This window comes from Rhopilema esculentum, chromosome 12, assembly GCF_057945365.1.
Source record: "Rhopilema esculentum isolate cy_ngs chromosome 12, ASM5794536v1, whole genome shotgun sequence".
Lineage (NCBI taxonomy): Eukaryota > Metazoa > Cnidaria > Scyphozoa > Rhizostomeae > Rhizostomatidae > Rhopilema > Rhopilema esculentum.
In genome coordinates, this window is record NC_142826.1 from 9,461,501 (window position 1) to 9,482,051 (window position 20,551).

The 20,551-nt window shown below is 38.7% G+C and overlaps 1 protein-coding gene across 1 annotated transcript; it reads right to left on the reverse strand.

Moving 5' to 3' along the window:
* Nucleotides 1-1,475: 1,475 nt before the first annotated feature.
* LOC135681217 (uncharacterized) lies at nucleotides 1,476-20,051 on the reverse strand. The gene is made up of 8 exons (XM_065195555.2): nucleotides 19,920-20,051; nucleotides 15,091-16,651; nucleotides 7,115-14,489; nucleotides 6,431-6,756; nucleotides 5,535-5,859; nucleotides 4,109-4,273; nucleotides 3,414-3,711; nucleotides 1,476-2,130 (listed from the first exon to the last, which is right to left on the reverse strand). The coding sequence occupies exons 1-8, from the start codon at nucleotides 19,955-19,957 to the stop codon at nucleotides 1,476-1,478; spliced, it is 10,743 nt and encodes a 3,580-aa protein (XP_065051627.2). The 5' UTR covers nucleotides 19,958-20,051.
* Between the last annotated feature and the right edge of the window lie 500 nt (nucleotides 20,052-20,551).

Here is a 20,551-nt window from a genome sequence, read left to right on the forward strand (position 1 = left end):
TTTGTCTCTTTGGTATTCAAATGAAGCCCGGATAAGTCAAGGGATTGACAATAGACGATTTCTTTGCACTTACTGTTGAATTTGAAACCTGTAGAGTACTGAAAAAAGGAAGCCAAAAATGTATAAACACCTGTCTGATGTTTGAGCACCTCTACAAATTTACATTTCACTTGTAAAAGCTCATAATCTAGTCAGTGCTTTAAAGTATTGCTCAATGTCCAATTTTTAAATGTGCAAACAATTGAGTGGACTGCAGGAAAGAACAGTACATGCGCTCCTGATAACTCGAATTTCACTATCTCGAACTGTTTTTGCATCTCCAATTCAAACTTCTCCAATACGTGCGAACCTAGCTACGATTGTTCGAGAATTATTTGCCATAAACTGTTTTTGCATTCCCAATTCAAACTTCCCCAATACGGTCGAACCTAGCTACGATTGTTCGAGAATTATTTGCCATAAACTGTTTTTGCATTCCCAATTCAAACTTCCCCAATACGGTCGAACCTAGCTACGATTGTTCGAGAATTTTTTGCCATAAACTGTTTTTGCATTCCCAATTCAAACTTCCCCAATACGGTCGAACCTAGCTACGATTGTTCGAGAATTTTTTGCCATAAACTGTTTTTGCATCCCTGTTTCAAATTTCCCACATCTCAATTAGATGTCATGCCTTTGCTCGAGAAGCAATCACATCTCCAAATTGGTCTCCCGTTTTCATGCTTTGCTAGCGCAATCGTAATTTCATTTCATTGCATAAGCCCGTTGACCTCATGAATTACATCGTTATTAATTGTTTGTATTCTCCACAACAAAGATATAATTATGATTTGCTAAAATTTGTGATAACCAGACATATAAAGTCAGTAAAATGACCCGATGACAATATTCTGTTATCATTAATATGCATTTATAAAAGCGATATGTAATAAATGTAATAAAAATGTACATAATAAGTAAACATAATAAAAACGTGAATTCTACAACTGTTGTACTGTAAAGTTACTCCTGCGATATTTTGTCGAATATCTACAAACCAACATTTAGCTGATAAAAAGTTCAATCAATATTTTTTATAAACAGATATTTAAGACACAATTATGGAAAATAAAAGCATCTATTTTAGTCTTTATCGTTTTGCTTGTGTCTTATGATTAATAGAGAAAAATGAAATTATTTCAGAGCCTTTGTGACATAGGCTCTTACCAAGAACCAAAAGTTAAGCTGCTCAGCAACTTCCAAAATCTGCAAACTAATATTATTTACAATACTACACAAGCTAATGTAATTATTACACTGCAATGTATTGTCATCTTGAGAACATATTGCATCCAAAGAACTATTTACATAAGCATTACTATATACAAGCTTTGAATGGTTTTTTGCTTCCAGGCAGCACATGTTTTACTCGAAACGAAGAATGCGGAAATATTAAGTGGCATACAAAAGCCACTGTGATTCACGAACGCTAACTTTTATACGTAAGAGTCACTTTCGTAACCAACGTTCATATTCCCTTGGTGATCACGTGACCACATCTCAACATCACGTGACATGACATGTCCTCTTGAAGTTCGTCTATTCTGCGTTCCACCGTTTGAGACTCTGGTGACGCTCTTTCGCCTTACTTGAATGCTGCTCTTTCTCTGGTCACCTCCTTGATCAAGGTAATCTTGACTCCGAGATATGTCGCGGCTAGGTCTGCGATACCGTTTACTTTGCCGCGTTACTGCGTAACCTGAATCTGTCGAGTCCGACTCATAGCCAAGAAAGTGAGTGGAGCTTCGTCTTGAAGGTGTGACGTCACCATATTCATGGTTGTCTGTATTGCTGTCTGCGAAAATTGATGTGAAAGGTTGTTGCAGCGATTTTCGACGTGCTGTTCTTGAAACCCTCCGTTGCGGACTCTGCTGTAGTGCGGTTGACGCTCTCCTGTTGGAAACAGAAACCCTACGTGAGCCCCCAATGTCGCCATTCAGACTGTAATCGCTATAACTGTGTGCGTCTGGGTGGAAGGCCGTAGAAGCTCTTTTCGATGACACTGATACTCTACTGATCCTTCTTTGAGTAGGAACATCAGACTGAATGTCACGATATGCTTGTCCACTGTCGTGATTAGCAACACTTGCCCTAAAAGTTGCTCAAAGTTTCAGCATGGCAATAAGTAAGACATTAAGAAGGAAGGACTTAAATACTGCTCTTTAAAAAGGTAGGATTGATTTATCACCTGGATTGAAGTTTGTTACTTACAAAGTCACATTTGCTTCATAAATCATGAAAAACAATTTGCATTATTTATCCCAAGAAAATTTGATTTAACTAACGAGAATGCCTCTGGCGTTAAATAAAAAGTTAGATAACTGAAAGTATCTGGTGATCTTCCGCATTAGCATGGGCGTTGATTGGAATGAATTTTTATTTTAAACCCTATTATAGGAACACAACAGGTGTGAAATCTGGTTTCTCAAGAATTAGCTTTCCTAAAAGTCTTCATATAGCTAAGAAATCTGAAGTTGACTATATAAGACATTAAGTATGCTGGACTGAAAGCTATAAGGCGAAAACTTGAATTAAGGTCGAGTTACATGATAAGTGATTGTTCATGGTCGAATGCCTTACATGACAAATCTGCTCAAGGAATTTTTGAATGTAAGAGAGGATTAAAAATAGGTTATTAATTGAATATATGCCCTAAACGACAGAATCATTTAAAGGAAAAGGTTTGTTAGAAGTTGAAATCTGTGACAAAAACTTGATATTTGCTGTCACGATTGACCGTTATTTCGAACATTTCTCTTCAAGAAAATACACCTTATCTCGAACTTAACGATTTTCGGTTTGAAATGGGAAGAGAAATGTACCAAGGTACTTTTAGAGCCCTTTAAAAGTCTTATGGAAGATAGGGAGAAGCTTCTAGGAAAGGCTAAACAATTTCTAGATTCTGCACAAATGCAAAAGACATCCTCAATGTTGATAAAGAATAAATTGCAATCGCAGCTTTGCAAACAAAGAAAAAAATGCTGGTTGAAATTCTAGGTGGATTAGTTGTAAGTGATGTGAGCCAAGAAGAAGGTGATGTAAGCAAAGCCAGCTGCGAAAGATTATAAAAATAGCTTGGCGGTGAAGGAAGAGGTGATTTCCAAGAACTGCTTTAAAGCATGTAATATATTGAATCTACATTATCTTAAACTTAATGATATTAAGAAGCTGGTCCTTGAAACCTGTTTTGTGTTCTAATTAGGTTTTTTTATTGATTTTTAACCTGAAATCTGTAAAACTTCGGATTTTTACTTAGCGTCTGTTATTTCGAATATTTCGATTTCCCTCAAGATCTCGAACAAATTTCGATTTCCCTCAAGAATTCTTGATAGCGGATGTCAACTGTTATTTAAACCCTCAATTCAAGCACATACCTGCGACCGATAACAATATCGGTGTCATCCATGACGTCTCTGTGTGCAGTACTTGAATGCCCATTGGAGACACGCGACACTCTTCGGATTGTTTGCGTCTCTTGCGCAGCTCTTTGCCAAGGTGGTAGATCCCGAATGGTACCATCTTCTGTCATTTTCAGTCGAATGGGCGCCTCGTCAACCAATGAACCATCACTAGAAACGATTTGCACAGCAGATGCACGTCTCATATTTCCATTACTTCGAGAGTTTCTTATTATGACGCGACTCTCTCTTCTTCCTTGATAGCTGTTTTCATCTAGAGAAAGCAAGGAGGCCAATTTTATATACTAGTTGGCATTGATCAAGGTTGCTTGGAAATTTCAAATTTTACTCCATGACATCAACTGTTCATTTCTTCAGAGTATCAGTGTAGCACATAGAACGAATGTATTATTGATGGAAGACCTGTATACTTGACCCAAGAAAAATGCTATATCTTCATGTAAGGAAGAGTTATTTACATGAATTTATGATTATATTTGACTGTCGACAATCGAGTCCTACAAGATTAAAGGTTCAGTCTTAAAAAAGATTCCAATCTTGTCCTCTGTTTGAAATTCTTCTTCTTTGAACCTTTAGTAAAAATGAATGAAATTGTCAGTAGGTAACAGAGCAACGTTTCCAGCTTTAGAAGAGAAAGCAAAGTAACTTGCCCATTTCATCGTTGTCTAAAAGCATCACTTGACTACCACGCCTAATTTCACTCGACATGAAATTATTATTATTATTGATTTCATGCAATCCAATGTCGCCCACGGATGTGACTGATTGTCTTGGTAAAACCAGGCGCACAGGCCGTGTGACGCTCACTCGTCGACCTAAAATTGAAGACTGGAATTTTAACGCTCATCGCTTCATCAAAGCAGTAGTTATAGCTTGCTTATACTTTGAAAACTAGATTGGGTTAATGCAGCAAGGTAAACAAATATTCCCTATAGACAATCTTGATGCAATACTCTAGTGTCTCTACCAGCCGCCCCCCCCCGTGTATTAATTTCAGAAAAATTTGTACTCCCTCGTCGCTTATTAGCACCCCCCTTCTATTAAATTTTACAGATCAAGTCATTTCATTTTCATTATTCGTTGTTTTTCATAGTTTTTTGCAAAATCTCAACCGTAGAAAGGAAACCAATGATTTTTGGCTTGGAAGTTAAAAGCTGTTAATATGATTTATCTTTGTATGATTGCAATTTTCTCTAAAACTATGCAAGAAACTGAAACCAAATTTTGACAGTATGTTCTAAAAGGTACCTCAATTTTAAAAAAGGATTACCGACATTAACACTCCCTTCTATTAGCACCCCCTTCTAATGAAAACTGGTTGACATGAACATCCCCCTTCTATTAGCACCCCCTTCTATTGAAACTTGGCCAGAATGAAAACCCCCCTTCTATTACTTTCCCCCTTCTATTAGAGACACTAGAGTATACGTCTTGTTGTTTACAGAGGTGTGCCAGTTAATCAAAAGTTGGCTCTTGCAGAACTAGCATTGGTGAAAGCAGGAGATTGATAGCCAAAAGGTCAAATGGAAAATTGCTACATGCTTCTCCTTCTTTTCTCTTTGTGTAATTATATGGTTTATTCGTGTTCTGTTGAAACGAGTGCTATAATTGCGCAAGAATATTCATGAAATCAGTGTTTGAGCCATCAGGTACCTATATTCGCGACATCTTCCTTTGTTAATAGTGTCATCGGAAAGAAATTCATACTGTAACAGAAATAACCTCTATTAATGTAATTTGACAATTTATTTTCCGTAGTTTTCTTTTAAAGTATAATTGAATGTATGAACTCTTAATCTTTCTTAGTTTTTAATCTTTATCTAGTAAACTGATATTTTAGTAAAAAAGCGAGTTTTTCCGAGATAGAAAAAACGTGACAAGAACGTCTTCATTCTGTGTTTCAACTCTTCGAGGGGAATCCTATGATGGTGCATGTAACAATGAAAAAAGATCCATACACTGTTGTTAAGGAAACATAATTCCTGTAGCAATTTCTGGCTGGGAGAAGGGACTACATCACCCGGCTCCGGACAGCCCTGGTAAAAGTTGTAGCGAGTTCACACAAAATTTTCTTACCTTCTGCTGCCTCCCTTGCACCCTCAGAAAATCTTCTCTCTGCAGAGTTTTCTGAATGGCTTGTCATAACTGAGGATCTTCTAACCTCTCGTGCCTCTGCATTGGGTTCTGAATATACATTTGGTACTGTAGGTAAAGACAGGCCATTCTCTCTAGCAAAAGTTGCCTCGTTTCCTGATTCAGAAAATCTACTATAAGATTCCTCTGATAGCGAGCTTTGTTGTGTGCTCGGCAAGTCACTTGCAGACATAATTTCTTCACTGATCAAATTCCTTGTTGATGATATACTCGACTCGTCTTCTGATGGCATAGTTGTTGGCTCTTCCTGTAAATAAAATTGGTCATTCGGTTAAGTTTACAGATATGTCAAAAGAAAATGCCAGCTTGTGCCTAAGGATCCCTGGACCAAAAGACGCAGGAATGGCGAGGTATTTGTGACAGTGAAATCCATTTTGAAGGCCTAATTAGTCAATAAACGACTGCATGTAGATTCATATGCCACATTGATAACTTACATGGATGACATTTTAGCAATCAATTCACTAAACAGACAGATAATTAGTTATCTGGTTAGTTTTCATTTTTACGAACGTGTGTGAGGGTAAATTTTCTAGCACGCCTGCTTTCTGCTCAGTTAATGGACACAAATTTGATCTATTTTGTCTGCACATTGGAGGAAATCATAGAGTTTCTCATTAAATATCGTCAAGGGCTGGCTTGAGCCCCTTGGCAAAAATTGAAATAAGTACTGCTAAGTACTTTTTTCATTATACGAGTTCATTATTGGCATGGTTTTCAAGGGGCAATGCACCTAATCTGTGCTTAATTGACATCAATTAGCTAGGTTATTGTGATTCTCTTGCTCTATCCAGAAACTTGACGCCTTTCATACTGACCCGAGGCTCTTCAAAAGGCATTGGCGCCACTCCGCTGCTTACTGGCTCTTCATCAGCTGGGAGAGGGGCACTTCCTTGTGCTGGTGCCTCCTCGTCAAGATTGTCATCAATGTCATTTGTCATTGGAGCCAATCCACTGCTTACTGGCTCTTCATCAGCTGGAAGAGGGGCACTTCCTTGTGCTTGTGCCTCCTCCTCAAAACTGTCATCTATGCTGTTGGTGGATGCTCCTTGCGTAGTAAAGTAGTCTGGTGCAGTGTAATAAATCGGCATTGCTTCCTGCTCCATTTTTGCCTCATCTTCTTCGATTTTTGATGGAAGAGAGTCTATATACAAATAATCAATGTTAGAAAAGCTCATGAACTCTCTGAAGAAACAACGCACTCGGGAATGACAGAGATCATTTTCACGGGAGACCTTAGGCATTTTATCCCAGCACTAGATGAAAAAAATGTATCTATCTGTCATACATTTTAAGCCATGTTATGAATGATTGGCTCTTTTCAACCTTAATAATGGCTAAAAGCTTTGTGAATAACATTTTCCCCTAGTTGTTTGACTGTTTTGAGTAGTTTCACATTGCAAGCTATAAAACCAGCATTTACTGTTTCCATGTACTTATATCTCTCTTGAAATGTACCGCCAATCAAGAATGCTGTCATATCCATTCCATAGCATACATACCTGGTTCTGATCCAGAATTAGCCATTACACCACTGTCTCCGTCATCAGGTGCAGCTTCCATTCCAAACTTATCTTCAGTAGCTTCAGGGACTGTCCTGGCATTGCTAAGAACACCTTGCTCAACATCATCGGGTACCAACACTTCTTCGTCAAGTGATGCGTACTTCCCACCAGGAATGCAGCACTTTCCACATAACGTTCTGCAGCAAACACAGTGTTTCTCTACACATCCAACGCAGCACCCTGCACAGCACCGAGGTATGCATATCCAACAACACCAGCAGAGCAAGATCAGAATTGCAAGGATCAAAAGCAGGATGAGAATCCAGAAAGGGAAATCAAAATCAGAAGACTTTGGAAATACAATAAGAGGAACAAATGTGCCATTTGAGCAAGAGGAATAATCTTCATCGACTTTTACTACATCGAAATCGCTCTTCATATACTGGTAAAATGCTTTGTTTATGCTGCCATTTTGGTAGATGAAACTTTCACGAAATGATTGGACAGTTTCATTTTTGCAGTTCTTAACTGTGAGATTTCTCGTTCCCCAAACGATAACAGTGTAATTGTTGTAATTGTTGAGAGAAGATGTATAATTTGCAGTCGTGTTATAAACATACATGTTCTGAATGAAAACATCAGAAGTATTGATATTGAGGTAGCTGGAAACAAGCGCTACAAATCGTTGAATTTTCGTACAATTGGCTTTTATGGACTGATATGAATTTGCAAGGTACATTCGTATTGTATAGCTGAGATATTCCTGATGAGAACTCATTACTACGGAGAATGAATCTCTTACTGTCTTTCCGCAGGCATCACGAACAACAATATCATACCTCTTGTTTGAATTTGTCCACTCGGAATCTTGAAGTTGGGACAGAAGGACTAGGCCGCAAATATATTGTTGCTCAACTCGGATCCAATGGCTGGATGTTACAACTCTATTTTGACTGTCTGTGATGAATACTGTTAGATTCTTTGTATACCCATCTTCAAGGTCATAGTATTGGTTATTGTGGATGTAGCTGCTGAAAAACTGACCACCCTGTAAATTCATGTTCCCTCTTTTCATTAAAATTTGCGGTGTGCTCGTCTTGTTACATACACCATATCTCATGTACATAACTTTCTCGACTGTGAATCCTAGCCCTATAGTTTGTCTAAACTCCTGGATATTGGCCAAACGATTTTCTACATGTTTTATGTAGAAGCAGTTGCAAATGGTTGTTTGCATTCTACAGAAACTCCAAGAGAAAGTGAAAGTGTTTCCTGCTTGTATAAATGAGATGTCGTTGATTGCAGAGTCACTGAAAAATTGAGCAATTCTTTGGATAAGCATGATTTCAATATCAATGTTCGACTTATGGTAGTTTGCAGCTAAACGTCCATTCATTGTGAGTTTGTATGTGATTTCAGTGCTGCCTCTTATTGAAGCAGTAACTGGGCTTGAGGCTTGATTTCCTTGAATGTCCTTCGCAACAAGAATATACTCATATGTACTTTGAAACGCTGATTTAGAAGGATACCGGGGGTAGCCATAGACCTGTTGCATTGTTCTATTAAACTGTAGCCAGTGATCTTCAGGTATACGTAAATTATTTGTAGTTAGCATTGAGAGGTGCAAGTTCCTCGTGCTTCCGTCCTCCGGATCGTGAAAAGTATCAACTGGAATCCTGAATTCGAATCTCCTGCATAAGTCGACAGAAATCTCAACTGGCTGGCGACTGACGGGTGGCTCAGGAGAAGAAAAGTTGCAATTCTTATAATATTCTGTCAATCGTGGATTGCTGAAATTGGTTTGCAGCCTTGAAACCAAGTTTTGATCTGTGATATTTGTTGATGTGAACAGCTTTAAATGAAGGTAAGTGATATCTGTCTTATTGCATCTGTAATGAATTTCATTACAACTCGACCATTTGATTTTCAAGCTACTCCCAACCTTTGAATAGCTTGAAATGGCGATACGGTAATTTTGGTTTGCTATCTGACTGTACAGGCTTCCTTTGAATTGTGAAATGTAATACACAGCCGGCAAATTTGTATTCACAGTTGCCTCGAATTGAATCTGATAGCCTGGTACACTATTTGGGATGCTAATTGTAATTTTGAAATCCCTGTAGGACGTTTGATTGCATCGATCAAATGCAGTGATTCTAACTTGATACTGTCCGTTGCTCGTTGATCCCATTGGAATGATTTGAAGGAAATTGCCTTGAATCTGGAACGGGTTATCTAATGGCACAGCTGCTCCATTTGTCAACGTCATTGCATAACGAACATTTCCTGGAGATTCTCTATCTTCGAAGTAATTGCGGGAAATATCACGTGAATAGCCTCCACACGACTCAACCACAATGTCAGTCATGGCTGACGAGCTGTTGTTAGGTGGCAAGTCTATTTTATATTTGCTGCTGTTCTGATATGATGTGATGCGAAATGAGCTTGAGATGAATGTTGCAAAGCTGTTCGTATTGCCAACCGATCCCTTAAAGATCGTTTGCTTCGTATTGTATTGTCTGTCAGTGATTTGACATACAAGTTCACCAGTTGAGCAGTTAGAAAACCCGAATTCATAAACTTCAGAGCTACTTTTCTTGACAAATACTGTTCTCCTGTATTGTTCTGAATGCTGACCGAAATACTTCGAAAGTAGCTCCAAGAATTTAATTTGGATGTCCAAGTATGTAGCGTTGCTTCCCAACAAGCTTTGGAATTCGAAAAGATGGCTGTAGTACGACCCTTGCGTCGATTCGGTTGAAATCTGGATCTGCGTTGTTGCAGTTCCGCCACAACTATCACTTACAATCACATTGTAGTATGCGCTTTTGCTTGATCCACTTTCGGCTAATGAATATATTTCAAAGGTTTTTCTATCAAACTGTACCCAAGAATTGCGTGGCAAACTGCTACCATCCATCATCTTTAACTCAACACGTAAATTCTGCATCGTTCCATCCTCCTTGTCAGTTGCAAAATTCACCGGCAAGGCTCGGCGGTAGATGCCACACTTGCCTAGCGTCACCTTGTAGTTTTCTAAAAGTATCTTAGGATTTTCATTTCCCGGGGCAGAACCGGATATTTGAATCGAAACTGTACTGTTCGCACTTAGGCCATACTTGTCAGTGGCTTGGAGTGTGTATTGATAAACACCATTGTTGGAGGACTGTGCTTGTCTGCCAGGTGTCCCATAAACAGCTTGTGTGACAGTGTTGAAGGATACCCAATCAGATGCTGTGAGAAAAGTGCCATCCTCATGATACAGTTTCAAGGAGAGGCTTTTTGTATTCCCATCTTCATCGACGAAGGCATTTTCAGGAATTTGCTTTAAAAACGTCGTACATGGTCGAACAATTATCCTTATTACTGTCATGTTAACAGTTGGTGGTTTATTTGGAGATCTTTTGCACCATTCGTTTGATGACACTTTAATTAGTTGAAAATCAGGCATCATTGCTTGCAAGAAGGAAGCGCTGAAAGCAGTTTGTTGGTTGATGCTTTCAAAACATTTTTGTAGTGTTTCACTTCTCGAGTTGGTATATCGCTGCAGCATTTCTGAATTAGAGGCAGCGCTGATCCATGAATACCACTGGCAGTTTGCAAAGGAAACGGACATTTTAACCGGATATTGCTGTTCACGACTGTACGAGATGATCTGGATTTCTTGCACAGTTGATTTCAAATATCCTGCCAGTTTGCTCATGAATTTTTTAATGATGTAGAAATCACTGTACACAGGATTGAAGTGCGTCGTAAAAGTAGCAGTAACTACACAGAGGCTTTTTGATGACGTTCGAAACTTGTCAAAATCCTGAATGTTTAGCGTGAATGATGTAAAGGCTGTATGTCCAGACTCGGGATGCTTTGCATGTAAATCATAAATGCGTTTGCCTATGGTTGTTGATGCAACCACCAGTCCGTAGAATGAGTGATAGCCAGCATCAAAGTGATAGGCAGATGAAGATGATAGAGTGTCACCTTGATAGTACATCGAGAGAAAGAAGTCCTTGGTTGTCCGCCCAGCGTTGTCATTGAACGTATCGTCTGGTATTTTGTAGTCAACAAAACCGCAGACATTCTGCCAGTTAAGTACGACGACGCGCGTTGTTACGATTGTCACGCTGGAAGATGGCAGGCATGAAACACCATCCATGTAAATGTTCTTTGGAACAAATGTCCCAGACGCAGCAGATATGAACTGGGTTGCTGGTTCTGAACTATAAATAATTGCTTGCAGTTTTGTTGCCACCTTGACATAGTGCAGTTGACTGCATCCAAGGCTGCACAAGCCAAAAGTAATGCTTTTGCCTGCCGTATGCGATGTAATCATGACGTCATCTCCTCTCGTTGTCCCGTAAAGATACCCTGCGATTTTTCTGGACATGCTAGTCAGAACGGTAGCAGTAGGAGTAGTTTCATTAAAATTTGATTCATATGCCATATCAAGCTTGATTGGCAGATGAGGTAAAGCCGATGCAATCTTAATCAGATACGTTATGTTTGCAGACCTCCCAGATGAATCAGTGGCAACAATGCGATACTCATATCCTAAAAAAGGAGCACGCTTTTTTACTTCCTCTGTCACCATACCATAAACCTGCATTTGCTTCTCGTCAAATGTTATCCATTCGTTTGGAGATATTGGCTCACCAGAGGAATACGTTAGAGAATATTTGAGATTTGTTCCATCTCTAGCATCGTTGAACATTGCTTTTGTATGGAAATCCCTGAACTCTCTGCACGTCTGAGCGTAGGTTCTATGCAAAACCCCAATTGTAGGATATGGTGGGTGTTCGATGCATTCGTAGCTTATCTTGATGTTAATGATTTCGAAGAAAGTGGACATAAACTTTGAGAAGGCACTGTTTACAGATCCATCTCTGTTAACTATCTTGGAGAATATGTTATTGATTGTACTCCGGAATGACGCACTGTAACCTTTCTTTGCCTCCTCTTTAGACGAGAATGTAAACGAGCAGTTGCTGTATTTCAAAGAGTATGTTTCAGATGTAAGTTTTTTGTACTGAAGTACTTTAATTTTGACTTGATTATCATTGTAGAAGTTGCTTATGACGCGCATTAAATGATAGAGGATACCCAAATCGACAAAATTGATTTTCCCGTATTTTCGCTTAAATACGATTGTAATGGGGCAGTCGTTTGTGTATGGCTCCTCAGAAACTTTAACATCAACTGGCACTGTTCTACTTAAATTCTGACTATTTACACCTGATATATGAAGCTTTGCGACTTTGTTGTGAAGCTGTGCCTCAAAAGTTGGTATCGCATACAACTGAAGTGTTGCAACATTAAGCTGTATCCAGGAAGATGCTGTGACGTATTTCTTTGACTCGTCCAACAGATAGACATTCAAGTTTCTTATGAGTCCCTCCGATGAGTCAGAGAAGAGCGTAGATGGCAATTTTAAAACAGACACACCACACATATTTACATTGAAGGTAAGTTTAGTGGTCTGTGATGTCGGAGGGGTAGTTGTGCCACTACAGCTTTGATAAAATGAGGCTCTCTGAAGATCAAAACTGGGCAAGAATCGACTTTTTAAGTTATTGAAAAGTGTTCCTGATTGTAGATAATTCTTCATCTGCTGGAGAGTGCTTGAGGAGCAAGAGGTTTGGTAGCAAGAGGACCATGTGAGTATGGACGAGTGCACATAACCATTGTCTTCTCGATAAGACTTGATAAGCACATCTTGGCCGCTGCTTAAAGAGAAAGCTTCGGCGATTTTTTCCGATAGATATACAGAGTCATTCAGATAACTTTTAAAGCCGTTGTTTATGAAATAAAAATGAATTTCAAACTTTGGTTCTTGTTGCATCGCCTTCTTGATGTTTATAGTTAGTGTTTGTGTTGTTGATAGCCCAGAGGAATCAGTGGCTACCAGGTAAAATGTTTCTTTCGAGATTCCCTGCTTCCGCTCTTTATCCGTGATCGATAGCAAGATGTTGTTTGAACTCTTGTCGAGATTTATCCAATTCTCAGGATCCGTTATTTCTTTATGGTTTTTGTTAAGAAACTTTAAAGTAAGTTGGTGAGCATCGCCATCTTCAAGGTCGTAAAACCAGTTCTTGCCAACTGGAATCTTGGTATTTCCGCAGTCCGTTACGTTGAAAACCAAGCCACTTCTATTGAGGCCGATTATCGGTGGAAAACTGGAGCATTTTCCTGTGAAAATCCTCATAACAGAAAGGACAGTTAATCCCTGAAATGCTGATTTGAAACCAGGATGGATAAGGAAAGTGCCCGGCACGAACACTTTTAAAAGGATAAATGAAAGTCCTTTAAAGTCTACATTATTATTCACCACCTGATGTTGCAGATAAGATTTTGTGTAAGGCATATATGTAGACGAGCAGTAGCTCCACGCTATTGTTATCAAGGATGCACTCTCCCTTACAACAGAAACGAGGCCTATCTCACTTGCAGACTTCAACTGAAAATAGGACTGCATCGAAAATACGATTCGTTCTGTTAGATATACATCGTCCATCCCACTGAGAGATCCTTCAGTTTGAAATTTAACCTTGATCTGACAGTCTTTTAACACTTGAAGAGGGCCATTGATGCTTGTATAGATATGCGTTGATGCTCTCAGACCATGCCTATCTGTAGCAGTAAGTATGAATCTTTGTCTTTCCTTGGTTTCGGCGAGTAAAACTGTTGCTGCAAATGTTATTGCAAGTGCAGTACGATTCAGTTGCAGCCATGAGGTTTTGCTCAACGTTTTGTTGGTGCTGTCTGCAATACTCAGTGCTAGATCTTTAGTATAACCATCTTCTTTATCATAAAACACGTGTGCCGGCAATATGTATTTTAAGATTCCACAAACGGATACCATAATTGTTTGAACAGGATGAAGTACTCTTGGTGGCGTGTTAGCATGGCAGTCACTTGTGTTTTCCACCCCAAGAAATAGTATCGAGAATTCTGGCTGCATTGCCCTTTTAAAATCACTCGACGCAAATGAACCAGTGAAAAGTCGCGAGTTAACTCGCTCAACTTGACTTACGTTGCATGGATCAAACAAACTAGAACAGTTTATGTAATCAATGCGTCGACTTGTTGAGCCTTGCCACACAATTTTCTTCACGCCCACACTTGAGCGCAAACCATACCCAAGATAGTTCAACAGCTTGGATCTGAATAAGTATAATTCTGCTAAGTTGTTTTGGAATCCTGATTGCATGTATGCTATTTTGTAAGTGTATGTAGATGGTGGTGCTTCTTGAAAGGCAAACCGAAGCTGCAAAGATGCGTTCATTCCGCTTCTGTCGGTAGCAACTAACTTGTAAAACTGCTGACTTGCACTTTTGTACGCATCAATATCCTCTTGCGTCGGTAGGCCGTACAGCGTCTAAAATAAGAACAAAACAGCAATCGTGTGCTATAAAATTTGGAGTAATCTTGATAGCTACGAATTTCAGTAAGATTTTGTCGGAAAAGTGTAAGTATCTCATCAACATAAAAGTTGTTAAATGTTAATGACTGAGGTTTAGAAGTCATTGTATATTGTAGAGGTATATAGACATGATAAAAGAAGAGGGTATACCCAAATAGGCTGAGTCATGATGTTCCTGCTGCAATGCTAATGGTGGGCCTGACACTGGTCACATGATGTTGCCTCGTACTGATTAACAAAAAGCTTCCCAGCAAGTTATCAACAACAGATGCCGATATCACATGAAACTACAACGATCACGCCGAAAGCAAATGACCCCTAGAGAGAAGGTCTATATTCCTTGACTAAATGCCTTTTAGTTTCCTCTTGATCTAAGACAAGGCATGAGCGATTAGCTTCAATCGGACTCTAGGGAGTTAACTTTTAACCTAACATCTTCTGATGAGCTAACAGATTGCCGACTCTTCGTAGGGCACCAGAAATTAAACTTCAAGCTAATTTAAAGAATAGGTTTGCGTATGAAGATGATTTCTGCAACAATAATCATGAATCTTACCTGAGCAGACACATTCAATTGTACCCAACTGTTTTCCGATATGTGTTTGTTGTCGCTAGTAAATAACTGTAGCTTTAAATTTCGCGTGTTTCCATCTTGCTTATCGTAGAACATATCGGCAGGAACCTTTGTTTGGAACCCTCCACATTGTGTGATCGGAACTATCCACGGATTTATTGAAGGTGCAGGTGGATCAAGTTCTTGCAGACAAATCGGGTCGATAAAAGCTGTAACAGCCCGAATAGTATAGCGTGCGGATAGCATTGCTTTTAATTCAGACTTCGGCGTGCCTTCAGGTGTTACCAACTGCTTCCAGAATGCGGTGAAAGAGGAGTTGTCACATTTTAATGGCAGTGTGCATATACTGGAACGCAACGTAAAGTCTTTGCTGTTAATGACATTGTACGACATCAGGTTTGAAGCGTTTGCCTTAAGGAACAGATTCATAGAATGAACGATAGTGTTTAGTTCTATGATGGGCGCAAGATACTCGTTTCCAATCAGAGAAAGGTGCAGTGTGTACTGATAGTACCGTTGGATAGATCTCTTAGCTATCTTGACAATCATAGAAGTTTCTGCCCACAGATAATGTGAGTCGTAGGCTCTGATTGTAACGTTGTACCCTCTTTCTGGCTCTTCCCTTATTGCTTTATCGGTCACAACACCATAAAGAACATTTTCTCCACCGTTTACGGCCAGCCAACTCTTCGCTATATCTGTTGCCTTCCCATCGATAGTCTGAATGACTAATTGTAGATTGTATCCATCTACTTCATCATAGAATACATCGTAGGGAATTTTGTGAAAGATCACGGAACACGGATTTAGAGTTATAACTGGATACGGCTTGAGAACTCTTGGTGGCTCGGGAGGCTGACATACGGCAGACAGTGATAGCTGAATGTACGAGATGTACATTTCTGGCGCCATAGCTTGTCGAAATTGGGGTTGGGTACCCTTATCGTCGTAAAGCTTACTCTTGATGGCCTGAACACTTTCACTATTGCATGCCTCTTTACCTGTTGTGCAGTTCGAAATCCCAATGCTTACTCCAACGCTGTCTTGGACAACATGCGTGAAACGTATATTGTTTACACTTTCCTGCACATAGGCTGTAAATTTGTCGGCAAAGATACGAAGAATAACTGGGATGGGCGGTTTATTTTCACCTATCCATGCAAAGTTCACAAGAAATGCAACAGTAGTGTTCTGCGAAGGCTCCATTAAATTCAGCTCAATTGTAGCAAAAGCTGATTCACCCCTTCTTGTTGTTGCATAAAGGTGAAAATAGAACTTTTGGGACTGCCTCGCTCCACGAAAGTGACTGTTGGTTAATACGGCAGTCAGTGTTTGATTCTCAGAAGAAAATGACAACCAGTTAACATTGAGAACTTCCCCTGTTAAATTCCTCATGGTCAGGGTAAGGTGACGTGTGTCACCATCAGTCTGATCGTTGAAAGTATTTGCTGGGATTGTGTATGTCAAGTATCCACACCTCTTCAGTTCCAGGGGAGGTATCGGGTTTGCAACATAAACCGCTTTAGATACTCTGAAAAGTATGCTAAAAACAAAAAAACAAAATATTGATAGAATTAACATGAAACATGGCTGTGAACCCAGCCCTTGCGCAGCAAGATAGTTCAACACATCTGGTATACACTTTTACGCTTAGCAAAAATGACCAACCTATCAAGGTGTATTGCGTTATCTTGCAACGCTTTTGTTCCTTCATAACAACACACAATGTATGAACACCGAATGTCAAACCCCTCCATTTTTTAATGTTTTTTTTGCGAAAACGGTGTGAATAATTAATTTAAAAGAGTATATTTAGTATCTCAACACGTCTTCATATTTTTTGCGAGCGATTTTTAGTCTTTTTGAAAAAACCATAGGCCCCACTTTTAAAGGAGCTCCGCATCTAATCTCAACTTAAGAAGCTTATGCTTTTTCCACTCTCGAAGGATGAAGCTACTGTAATGACATAATTTAGTATCTTTTCCTAATGACTTATTACCACTACCACTGCCTACATATGTAATTTTCACAATTTCATACAGGCTTGCAAAGGGTCCTCGCAACAGAAGCAACCTCACGTTGCTTTTCTATTCATTTTTCCTAGAGTGACTAACTGTGCCGAAAGTTTTCACAGTACCCTAAAAATTTGGATGATAATTTGACTTAATTTCATTTGGTTAACTTTGCAATGCAAATCCAGGTGGCATAGCTCTAGGATTCAGGAAATCAGTTGGGACAGTTGGGATTCATAAAGCTGGACACCGCTTAATTCAAAAGCTGGAGACTTTTGTCTCTATGATGGACCAGGGCCAGATTAAGATTAGTGTCATAGCTGCTGTGGCATTAGGACGGTTTCTGAAACAGGGCCAGATCGAAACACCAGAACTTTCCTGAAGCTACATAAGATCAATAAAGGACCTTTTTGTGCGGTAGAATCAAACCAAATTGGGGGCTTTGTCCGGCCCCTAGACGACGTTATATTTGATGTTAGGAATATCTCCAGAAATTCTCTATTGAGTGTCTGATCGATTTGATAAGAGGCTAAAAACTTTTTTTTCAATTTATTGTAATTTATTGTAATTTCAATTTATTTAAAGGTATCATTTTTCGGATTGTTGGCTTGCTTGTATGTTGGTATTATTTTTGAAACCAAATGCCAGACAGAGTGATTCATTGCCACAGAAAGCAGTAAGGTAATCAGTATCTTTGCATTTTTTCATTTCTGTTTTTCATTCTGTACAAACTTGAATCTCACGGGTGATTGTATTATTTCCAGCAGTGATTCTTACTCATACTACTCAATTTCTTGTCACATGTCTTGATGCATTCGCTTTACAACACTATGATACTATTTGATTCTGGTTGGCTTATAGGAAAACACAGTTGGCTTGATGAATCATTCATAGAACCCTAGATGTTACGCAACAGGTACTTGTTGTCAATTGACTGGAGTTAGAATTACGCATCCAAACAATTCAATGGGGGTCGGATACTACTACTACGTCGATGTAAACAGGAGGATCAACAGAAGTGAAAGCGTAAACAAACTCAGAAAATAAGCAAAAACACGCATCAGAAGGAAAATGGAACAAGAAAGTCTCAATTGCTCACAACAAGGTTCCATTTTCCCTTAATTTCAATCTAAAAGATTCCGGCTATAATCGCCTCAAATGGCATAAGGCATGTTTGACTTTAAACGTAGCAAAATTGAATAGTTTGACTTGTTTGGGTCAATCTATTTTGTGACTGTAACATGTAGCGTGATGTTGAGTGAAGAGACTAAACAATGATCTGCCTTACCTTTACTCTTTTTGAATTGATAACCCTTCAAATGGACACCAGACAACATTTATTAACAAACTTTCAATTGTGACGTTAAAGCGTTTTTCAACAGAGTACGAAAAAGCATTTGAAGATGACAACCTGTCTATTTCTGTGGCGTACACATGCTAACTAATTCATATTTGCACTGATTCTTGGATGTCGATCGAAAAAGTTGCTTCAGAGGCTCAAAGTAGATGAGTTGCAACAATATAACCGTGGCTGAAAAGGTTCATGTATTTTAAATTAAAGCAATGATTTTTTCTCTCGTCCCAGTTCCTCAATCCACTTTTTAATGTAGTACATACTTCTACCTGTTGTCTTAGGGCTCAAAAGATTGTCTTAGGACCTTTGTACTTTGACAAAGCAGAATTTTGGTGAACTTTGCTTCTGTTGATGATTAAAAGCAAAGCTGTTACCACATATTCCTTTGTAACAATCAAGGATCAAGTTTTGTGTCCTAGCTTAGTATGAAACTTTTAACTGTGTTTATTTTGCAGACAATTGGGAGGGTTTTTCCTTTCCAAATCCTGACACAAGGTGTTGCGACCTATGAATAACTGCAAAATTGTTTCTCTAAAACAAGCATAACAATAAAGTTGCACAGAATTTCTGACTTTCAGTTTTCGATTTCAGTTCCATTAGAATTTTGCCGGCCTTCGTCTTCAAAGTTGGGATAGATTGATCTTGAAAGTTTGGCACAGGTATTTTTTCTCCTAGAGACCCATTGTATGCTTAACGACTGATTTGTCAAGGTCATTTATTAAATTAAATATTTCAACAAAGCTATTTGTTTTCGAAAATACTTGCAGTTGTTAATCGAAATTCAATGATTAAGGTACTGAAACTTTGTATGTTGTCGTACAAAGTTTGTCGTTTTCTAAAGACCTTTCTCAATTGCATTACTTTAAAAAGGATGCCCTCGAAAGGCAGTGGCAATAAGCTCATTTTCCAAGCTGGCTCATTTTCCAAAGTTATAAAAGAATTATGACGATGTTAAAGTCTAAGATATTGTCCAATTATAATTGCAGTAAGAATTTTTTGCAATGCTTTTCCTCACCAGAAAAATATTTTTAATAATTGACACAAGTATCTCATCTTTTTTTTACTGAGTTTTGTGAATGCCATTGTACTCAACCTTTTTTGGTGTAATTTTTGTTTATTTTTGATGTTTCAGTTAAAGTTGTAAGATAAACTTATGAAATATTTTTCTATAGTTTCATTACAATGGAAGAAGGTACAGTCGTTTTTCATAAAAAACATAGTTTCTGAGTGCTGTTAGGTGGCAGGTAAGCTTCTCTCTAAGCAAATCGCTAAGCAATGCAAATTCATTGCTTTGAGAAACAGGTATTTATTTTGCAACAACTTAAGGTAAGCAGATACCGGCAGATCAGCAGTTGATTCCAAATTCTTACAATCATATAAATAATTTTCTGAAAATCATAGCAGAAATACATGTCCACTATATAGTAAAAACTTGAAATAAATACCTCAATGTAAACAGAATAAGTTCAATTCTTGCTGACATTTTGACCTTGACTTGCAAAATACTCTTGCAAAAAATTCTTGGCTTCTTACGAAAGCAAAATCGAACACGAATAATGCTTCCAGGCGCATCAACCAAGAAGTGCTTTTAGCAATGTGTTTTTCTAATGACGATATTTGGATTGTGATATCTTCTTCGTTGATTGAAGTTGTTATCATCCATTAAGATAGGCTATTGAATGCTTTTATGTAGCACAAATGAGCACTGATTTGTCGGCTGCAGCTCGTTTGATTTCCCAGTTAAATCTAGTGTCTGTCTGGTCACCAGTAGAAGGGAGCATTGATATTAGCGTGTATAAGGAGTCTGCAGCAGGATCTGACCTCGCACTCGACAATCATAATAAGCGTGAAATTTGGAGCAATTTTGATTGCCAACGCGATGTTGAGAAATTTATAATGAAGCCATCCCTAGGTATCGGGATTTATTTAAAAGATATGCTTCATATATTTTTAATTTGCTTTGTTAAGCTGGTGCTCGTATACATCAAACTGCAGCTCAAAGATAAACCCTCCTCTGACACACTTTATTCATTGCTTTATCTCGATACATTATTCATTTCATTGGCTCTATCAGCAG

What these genes read in the sequence shown, in the direction of transcription:
- LOC135681217 (XM_065195555.2), bottom strand. Translation starts at nt 19,957, where the DNA reads ATGTCAGCAAGAATTGAACTTATTCTGTTTACATTGAG. An exon ending in TGCAAGGGAGGCAGCAGAAG is followed by an intron (nt 4,274 to 5,534) that starts GTAAGAAAATTT and finishes CTTCAATTTTAG; the next exon opens with GTCGACGAGTGAGCGTCACA. An exon ending in GATATTGTTATCGGTCGCAG is followed by an intron (nt 2,131 to 3,413) that starts GTATGTGCTTGA and finishes AGCAACTTTTAG; the next exon opens with GGCAAGTGTTGCTAATCACG.